Genomic DNA, 9835 nt, shown 5'->3' on the forward strand with positions numbered 1-9835 from the left:
CGTTGAACAACTGCGACAAACTGGCTCCTCGAGCGTCGGCACCGCCTGACGGGAGAGGGCACGCAGCATGGTCGGTGAGCTGTCGTATGGGCCGTTGAGGTCCGACAGCGCGAGGATGGTATGGAGGCACGCATCGCTGGACGGTGTCCGCTCTAGAGCGAAGAAGGAGTTGGGGTTGAAGCCGCCATAGGAATCACTATCGGCGTACTCGGGTGGCGACGAGAACCCCGGGGTCGCCCGCGACAAGACGCTTCTTTGGCTCGCCCAAAGGCCAGCGTGTTGTGATGGTGAAATCCCATCAAAGATCTTGCTCATTGCCGCCTTGGCCTTTCCCTCCTTCGTTCGGGCCTCCCTTCCCACCGGCCATCGGAGACCACCGCTCGGCGAGCGAATGTCCGCTGCCCACTAGGAGTTGGTCCAGCCGGGCGAATGCTACTTCTCCACCCTCGGTTTCTTCACTTGTGGCACAACTTCGTCGGCCATGCGAGGGATAACGAATTTCCTCAGTGGCATCTCGGTGAGGAGGCGACGAGCGGGAAGGAAAAGTGGCGGGAGTGGTGGTAGTACGGCGGAAATAAATGAGATATGGAGGAGAAAAGGAAGGGAACATTAAAATTTGGGAGGGAATGCTTCCCCACTCTTGCCCACAAGGATGGCCCGTCCGCTTTTCAACTTCATACAGCGCTCCCGCTAACATCCATGTGGGTTGGGTGCGGCCTAGGAGCGCCGGCCGGGATAACGGCCTCTACCAGCCCAAAAAGAAATTTGGGGGTGTGTGGGTGGGGTGGGCTTTGAGGGGACCGGCTGGAGATGCTCTAAGCACTCTCCATATGTCAAACAGAGGAAAAGTCCCAGTTGAACCTGGGTGCCACGTGAACCCAGGTGAAAAATGCATTTTTCAAATGTTAAAAAATTCTGAAATAAAATAACGGGTTACGTTTATGCATGTTCTGTGTGTGTAGAAAGTTTTTGCGGAGAAACAACTTTTTTATTTCAGAATCTAAAAAAGACAAAATACGTCAAATATATACTGCTATATAGCCCTACAAATTTTCACTTTTTTGCCGAGGCAAAATAAAATATTTTTTCGTCACGAAACTCATGTCCAGGGCACATGTTTGAGATCACCTTTGCATTCATTTTGTATTTCGATTTTTAAAACATGTTTTACATCATAAACGCACTTTTGAAAAAGTGGGTTCACATGCACCCAGGTTCTAAAAAGCCAGATGCTTATTTTTCTGAATTTCTACAAGACTACAGTAGTAGTACTACTATTATGTACTAAGAAAATGAAATTAGCTGCAAACTTCCACTCGGGATTTACCAAGAAACTCCGCTGAATGGTCAATTATCCGTATCCCAACTCACAAGGGATAAGAAGGAAAAAAGAATGACAGCAAGAGGATGAGTCACTTGTCTGAGATAAGATGAATACAATCTTCTGTCAGGGTTTCCAGCTACCGCGGAACAGTAGGGCAAAATTTTGCCACAAAAATATGGAACTATACCTGCTTTCTTTTTTACATTTTACACACAGCAACAAGCATAACAACTGCAATCTGCAAGATGCATAACTGCTAACCAATATCTACTGAAAGGCATGAGGATGAATAACATCATCTCACCAAGCATTTCATTCGGGCAATACAAATGCTACCATCTATATATGCCCGAGAAAGAAATAAAGAACGGTTAGTATTGTAGCATGTACAAGGACTACCAAACTCAATCTACCTTTCCCAGTTCTCAAAACAGCGTCACAGACCGAGTTTTCGAGAAAATGTTCAACTTTCTTGGGAAAAAACCAGACGACTTTGATATTTGCTGTTTGCGAACTGGAACTGGGCTCTCTGGAGGATCCTCTACCGCATCCGCGACAGCCACTTCTTGCGAACACGAGTTGCTGCATTGGTCGCTTTGCCTCATATCCCTGAGAAGATTTAGTAGTTTCAATGAACAGCTTTTCGCTTCATCGGTACCATTAACTGAAGAGTCCACAAGGGCAGGGATGACACCCTCCTTCATGACATGTGAACAATCCTCTACACTGCGGGAACATATTGCTAGAAGGATTATCACCGCAAGTTCACGTTCTTTAGGGCTTCCAGTTTCGAGATGGTCTGCAATTGAAGCGAGACATCGGTCCGTTCGGGTAATAAGCACCATAGCTTCTTCCACATCGCATAAGTTCCACAGAATCTTCAAACAACACTCAACGAAGCTTCCTTCAGTCAAAATGGGAACCAGCTTCGAGATTATTCCCAGTGAAATTAGGTGTGACTTTACATCAGCATCCGATGAAAGATCACAGATAATCTTCAAGGGAAGTTCAAGCCCCTCGATATCTTCAGAAGCCAATATTGCGACAATTGGAGGAGTGACCACAGAGGCCATCGGACGGGACTGTCGACGATTCAAATGTGAAATCAGTTCATGAAGTACCATCAACGCTTCAGTTTTTAACTCGGAATTCAAAAAGGATGTGATGAGATGGAATGTTTCTTCATTCATGGATGGAATCCTCTTGGCTCTGCAACTCAAACAGATGTGTCTTTTAGGATGCTATCATGAGGCCTTATGCATGAATAAAACTAATAACCCAATAGCAACCAACTAGTAGAATAGATAAATCTAATAGTACTCGAATAAATTAATGAAAGGAAGATGCAGATAGTCAGAGAAGATTCTCTTGCCTGCTATTGGAAAGGAACGCGAGGAAAAAATGTAACCCAGCTTGTTGAGCTTGCATACTGTAGCTTCCGCTATCATTTCTCAAAAAATCGAGAAATGCTTCTACAAATCCATTGGAAACCATAGCATAAGAAACCTCGTTGTCATTGTCAAGAATGTTCTTCAGATCCTTAATGGACATGCCTTGTATTTCTGGTGTAAGCTTGGAAAACTCACAAAAGAACGTCAGGAACATGCTCTGGTTGAAATTTTGGAATGACAGGTACTTCTGATAGTCTGCACTCCAAGAGAACCGAGAAAACCTATTCTTCGGCTCCTCCATCTCCTTCACATGGGAGGAATCTGAGACATAACTGGCATCAGAAAACGTGGTTGACGAATTGTCAATCACAAAATTCCTGGCATTTCCAACAATAAGAGGTACTGAAACATTGTGCAAGCTTGACATAGAGTGACCATGCAATTGCTCTGACGAATAACTGTAGGCATCTTTGCCTGGTAGAAAATCTGAGATTGTGAAACCATGCTCTTTGCACCAATTGTAAATGAGATCCCTCATGCAGGTATTTGGAATCATCGTGAAGTTTTCTAGCTTTGTCTGTGTCTTGGGACAAGTATCATATCCCTCACTGAACCACTTCTCGATATATTCTCTTTCGTAAGTCTGTCCAGATGTTATTATGACAGGATCATGCATTAGCTTTGTTGAAATTGGGCAACATAACTCTGTAGGTGGTGTAGTTTCTCCAGACATACTACACTGATACTCATATCCCTGGAAGTATGTCGGTGTGTAGCATTTTCCAGGAGTACTGCCATCACTAGCAAGACTTAAACTTGGACTAGACTGATTTTCATATTGCAAATTTTCTGCCCGCTCACCAGTGTCTGGTTTAATGTTCTTTCCATACTTTCTAACAAGATACAGAAAAAACTTCAGAACCTGCTCCTTTTTGTGATCAGTACCACTAGTCTTATCGACCAGTTTCTTGATTGCTCTTCTTTCAATTAAGATAGCTTTAGGAGATGTCAGGTTTAACTTTGAAGCTGCCTCCACAAATGTCTGAAGTTCAAGTTCTTCAGTTGCGTCAGACTGCCGAAGCATCTCTAAAATGGCTTTGCCTGCCTCTTCTTCCAGTGGATCAATAACAAATTTTACTTCTCCAAGATCAATATGGACCTCGGCAATCTGTGGTATATAGCAAAGTAGTAAACAATCAATAAAGCAAAAAATTGTGAAGATGCAACCATACGAAAACGAATGCCAGAAATTGTATGATATGAAATATTACAGATATATAATTTTCCCACAAACTATCAATCAAAGAAAAATAATAGTGAAGATGATGTCATAAGAATGCCTGAAATTGTAGGATAAGAAATATCGTGGGGTTTACGGATATCAGTTTTCCAATAATTCTCCCATATAATACTTGCTTAAAGGAGGCATATTCTGATTGGTTTCCACTTACTTGAGGCCACTTCTACAAATTATGTTAAACTTGTAGAGAATATGTTAAATTATACTATAGGTTTGGAGAACCTAGAAAAAAAATTACAGGTGAGCTATGAAGATTAACTTATGTATATGAGAGAAGCTGGTCACATACTTCTGTAATCACTAAATTAAAAAAAAAATAGAGTAGAACACGAAACTAAATCAACTAACCTGGTTAGCTAATACTGTTGGGACCATATTCTGAATCAGGAACAGGCTCCGCCTAAGTGAGTCTCTGATCCTTTCACACCGTGCTAAAATAGCCTCTCCAGTAATAGCCTGAAACATAAATATCCAAAACCGTTGAATAATCATAACAAAAGATCTGGAAACCGATAATAAATTTATGATATTAGATTCTTAAATTTCACATTAAGACAGGAATAACATACCAAGTAGAGCTTACTACATTCAATGCAGTGCTGAGTTATGAGTTTTCCTTTCTCCACTATATTGTATAGGTTGCACAATTCCTGTATTCCTGCTCTGCATCCTGGACGAGCTGCCTCAATTGATGGAAGAATGGAGGAGACTCTATCTAGCATCATTGTCATCTCACTGCACAATGAGCTGTGAACCTAACAAAGACATAACCAAAAGATTAGGTACAAGACCATGGAATCAAATTGTATGGCTAAGATGACACACGGAAAACAGTATGATTTCCCTACCATATGCAAAAGGAGGTTTTCCTCTTGCATGAGAGTCGGATACAATCAAATGCTTCATGTTTCAATAAAAAGTAAAATGATAATAAGAATGCAGAAGTAATTCAGTATCCCACCTTTGGGCAAGAGTTACGGCGCGATAAACCCATGTTCTCCATCCACGACGAGTCCTGCCAATCTTAATATCAAGGGTCCTGTCTTGAACTGTCCAACACATAAGACGATAGTGTCATGAATATATCATAAAGTAATTCAGGGAAGTCCAATCATATCATGACATTGAAGAATGTTAAGTTGTTAACATCAGATAAAATTCAATCTGCGCATGCCATAAATGCATTTTAATCAAGCTGTCAAGGGAACACCACTTGTGTTTTCTTTGATACAAAGCATTCACGATGCATTTTCTAAATACTTTATCCATATCATATTTGGATATTTCAAGGAAGTATTTTTTTTTCTAGCAACTAGGCATTATTATAATTATACGGGGCGCGTGTGCTATGGTCAACAACCAAAGCAAACTCCCCTTACAGGAACAACTGCATCACTAAATCACATTCATGAACAGTGATTTATCATGAAGAAACCAAGATAGTGGAGTAGTATATCATTAGCAAAAGATAGGATATGGCCCTGACCCAACTCCCAGCCTCCCAGCATATGCAAAAAGTCAATTGGTTGGTCAACATACGGCTTGAACTGCCACCATTATTGAAAGTCAACAAACTGGTCCGCAGACGGGTCTTTTGTCCTTCAACTACCATGGGACAAAGATAAAATAAAAGGCGCTTCCATTTGATTATAGACTAGTACTACTCTCTTTAGACCATTTCATATCTCCACCCCATACAACAGGCTGAATAGAATAACATAAAAGGGGTTTTGAGTTGATTATAGCTAGACTATTACTCCATTTAGACCATTTCATATGTCCACCTCAGAGAATTGGCTGAATAAAACAAAATAAAAAGGCGTTTCGAGTTGATTTTCTACTATTACTATATGTAGACCATCTCATGCCTCCACCGCACACAGTTGGTTGAAGAAATCAAAGCAGAGGATAAGAGCAAGAAGGACGAAGATAGAAGCTAGTACGCTCTAAGTCCTCGACTTTGCCAATTGGCGCTTGACAAACTTGCTAATCATGCGCGCATACTGCAAGTGCTAAGCTTGCTGCAAGAAGCATAATAAGCACAGAAAAAGAAAACCAAGTTTACAGGATCCATCGATCAGATGCTCTACCATGCTATTATTACTGCCTCATGCCAGTATGATTGATAGGTGTTGTTACTCCACGAGGCATAAACCCCGGCCCCTCCACCGGCCATTCATAAAAAGGGGAAAGCGCACAGAGGGATACATACAAAATTAGCCCCTTTCTGTATCAAAAGGAAACAACGAAACGAAGATGGGGTTTCTGCTCTTTCCAGCCAGCAAACGATTCTTAGCTCGGTGAGAGGTAAGAAAGTATATCTAAGTGTCTGCGGAAATGAAATAGCCCCAATCCTCCGCATGATTATGAGGGGAGGAAAGGAACAGAGGATAGAGAGGATTTCAATCGAGCATCGGCATAGACAGGCGGAATCGAGTTGGAAGGAAGAGAAGAGAAGGCAATTAACCAACCTGCTCGGCGACTGGGGGAGCTCCGCGCGCTTGTCGGGGAGAATCAGGCTGTCCGCCTGCAGGGGGAAGGGCCTGGCTGGCTGGCCTCCTTTTCGTTGCCTCTCTCACAGGGCCCAAGGGGATAAACCCTCCTGCAAGTTGCAACCACATGGCGAAGGACCGAATCAATCACAAGAAGCAGGAGAGATTCGGAGAGCTGATGGCAGGGGAGGAAGGAAGCAGGCTAACCTCGGCAGCACAAGAACACGAGCGCCTAGCTCACCGAACCATGGACGCAGGAAGGTAGGGGGATCCTTTGAGACCGCGAGGGAAGAAGGGGGAGGAATCGAGAGCTGGGATACGGGTGTGGTGGTGGTGCTGCCTCGGACCAGTCTACTCCGGTCTATAGAGACGGATAAAGGCGGCGGCGGGGGAGAGAATGGGGGAGGAAGGGGGCAGACAGGGAGAGGGGGGTGGAAAGGAATCGTGGAAATGATGGGCGAGACAGACAAGCACCACCACCATCACCACCTGCACCCCGCGCGCGCGCGCACTCGCGCCAGTATTCTTCCTGCTCGTGTCAACTTTGCGCTCGTTTGGTAGCATGTGTGGAATTTCTGCGCCCACTGCCTCAGCGAGACGAGTCTTAGGGCCATACGTAATAATAAAACACGGGTCGTTTGGTAGTCTGAGTGGTCTTTTCGGCCTCGAAGAGAGAAACCATGCTCCATTGTTTGGTTGTCCGTTTTCAGCCCAATTTACACGCAGGAAAATAGGAATCAACTATTTAGTTGTTCAAATCACAGTTCCACATTCTTACCACAATTTAAATAGGGGTGAGATTACCATGGCATAGCATGTTACATACGATCAGACACCATTCAGAAGAACAAAAACCTCACGATCACCACGATGAGGAAGGCGATGATGTAATCTTTGACCCGACTCGGACGTACCTCCGGTGGTGCTTCTTGTAGAGCATGCACTTCCTCCGGCGGTAGCTGTGCTAATGGCACTGGCTCATCGATGGCTTGATCTGCCATGAGCTCATTTTTCAGGAAGGTGAGTGATACGTCTCCGACGTATCGATAATTTCTTGTGTTCCATGCCACATTATTGATGTTATCTACATGTTTTATGCACACTTTATGTCATATTCGTGCATTTTCTGGAACTAACCTATTAACAAGATGCCGAAGTGCCGATTCTTTGTTTCTGCTGTTTTTGGTTTCAGAAATCCTAGTAACGAAATATTCTCGGAATTGGACGAAATCAACGCCCAGGGTCCTATTTTGCCACGAAGCTTCCAGAAGACCGAGAGGAGACGAAGTGGGGCCACGAGGCGGCCAAACCCTAGGGCGGCGCGGCCCAGCCCTTGGCCGCGCCGACCTGTGGTGTGGGCCCCTCGTGTGGCCCCCTGACCTGCCCTTCCGCCTACTTAAAGCCTCCGTCGCGAAACCCCGGTCACGAGAGCCACGATACGGAAAACCTTCCAGAGACGCCGCCGCCGCCAATCCCATCTCGGGGGATTCAGGAGATCGCCTCCGGCACCCTGCCGGAGAGGGGAATCATCTCCCGGAGGACTCTACGCCGCCATGGTCGCCTCCGGAGTGATGTGTGAGTAGTCTACCCCTGGACTATGGGTCCATAGCAGTAGCTAGATGGTTGTCTTCTCCCCATTGTGCTTAATTGTCGGGTCTTGTGAGCTGCCGAACATGATCAAGATCATCTATCTGTAATTCTATATGTTGCGTTTGTTGGGATCCGATGAATAGAGAATACTTGTTATGTTGATTATCAATTTATGTCTATGTGTTGTTTATGATCTTGCATGCTCTCCGTTACTAGTAGATGCTCTCGCCAAGTAGATGCTTGTAACTCCAAGAGGGAGTATTTATGCTCGATAGTGGGTTCATGTCTCCGTGAATCTGGGAGAGTGACAGAAACCTCTAAGATTATGGATGTGCTGTTGCCACTAGGGATAAAACATTGGTGCTATGTTCAAGGATGTAGTCACTGATTACATTACGCGCAATACTTAATGCAATTGTCTGTTGTTAGCAACTTAATACTTTGGAGGGGTTCGGATGATAAGGCGTAGGTGGTCTTTTTAGGCATAGATGCATGCTTTGGATAGCGGTCTATGTACTTTGTCGTAATGCCCAATTAAATCTCACAATACTCATCATAATATGTATGTGCATGGTCATGCCCTCTTTATTTGTCAATTGCCCAACTGTAATTTGTTCACCCAACATGCTGTTTATCTTATGGGAGAGACACCTCTAGTGAATCGTGGACCCGGTCCAATTCTCTATCTTGAAATACAATCTCTTGCAATACTTGTTCTCTTGTTTTTACGCAAACAATCATCTTCCACACAATACGGTTAATCCTTTGTTACAGCAAGCCGGTGAGATTGACAACCTCACTGTTTCGTTGGGGCAAAGTACTTTGGTTGTGTTGTGCGGGTTCCACGTTAGCGCCGGAATCTCGGTGTTGCGCCGCACTACATCCCGCCGCCATCAACCTTCAACGTGCTTCTTGACTCCTACCTGGTTCGATTAAACCTTGGTTTCTTCTTGAGGGAAACTTGCCGTTGTGCGCATCACACCTTCCTCTTGGGGTTCCCAACGGACGTGTCAACTACACGCATCAAGCAAATTTCTCGGCGCCGTTGCGGGGAGATCAAGACACGCTGCAAGGGGAGTCTCCACTTCCCAATCTCTTTACTTTGTTTTTGTCTTGCTTAGTTTTATTTACTACTTTGTTTGCTGCACTAAATCAAAATACAAAAAAATTAGTTGCTAGTTTTACTTTATTTGCTATCTTGTTTGCTATATCAAAAACACAAAAAAATTAGCTACTTGCATTTACTTTATCTAGTTTGCTTTATTTACTACTGCTAAAATGGCCACCCCTGAAAATACTAAGTTGTGTGATTTCACAACCACAAATAATAATGATTTCTTATGCACACCTATTGCTCCACCTGCTACTACAGCAGAATTCTTTGAAATTAAACACCTTTCTTGAATCTTGTTATGCGAGAGCAATTTTCTCGTGTTAGTTACTGATGATGCTGCTGCCCATCTTAATAATTTTGTTGAACTATGTGAAATGCAAAAGTATAAGGATGTAGATGGTGACATTATAAAATTAAAATTGTTCCCTTTCTCATTAAGAGGAAGAGCTAAAGATTGGTTGCTATCTCTGCCTAAGAATAGTATTGATTCATGGACTAAATGCAAGGATGCTTTTATTGGTAGATATTATCCCCTGCTAAAATTATATCTTTGAGGAGTAGCATAATGAATTTTAAACAATTAGATACTGCGCATGTGGCTCAAGCATGGGAAAGAATGAAATC

At 43.6% G+C, this 9835-nt stretch overlaps 1 protein-coding gene across 1 annotated transcript; it reads right to left on the bottom strand.

Annotated features, from left to right (window-relative positions):
- Nucleotides 1–1468: 1468 nt before the first annotated feature.
- Nucleotides 1469–6947, bottom strand: LOC127306499 (U-box domain-containing protein 5). Its single transcript, XM_051337139.2, has 7 exons — nt 6715–6947; nt 6487–6617; nt 4977–5064; nt 4585–4770; nt 4364–4471; nt 2697–3883; nt 1469–2533 (listed from the first exon to the last, which is right to left on the bottom strand). Exons 3-7 carry the CDS (start codon nt 5016–5018, stop codon nt 1750–1752), a joined length of 2307 nt encoding a protein of 768 aa, XP_051193099.1. The 5' UTR covers nt 5019–5064; nt 6487–6617; nt 6715–6947; the 3' UTR covers nt 1469–1749.
- Nucleotides 6948–9835: the final 2888 nt, after the last annotated feature.

The sequence above is a fragment of the Lolium perenne genome, chromosome 6 (assembly GCF_019359855.2).
Source record: "Lolium perenne isolate Kyuss_39 chromosome 6, Kyuss_2.0, whole genome shotgun sequence".
NCBI lineage: Eukaryota > Viridiplantae > Streptophyta > Magnoliopsida > Poales > Poaceae > Lolium > Lolium perenne.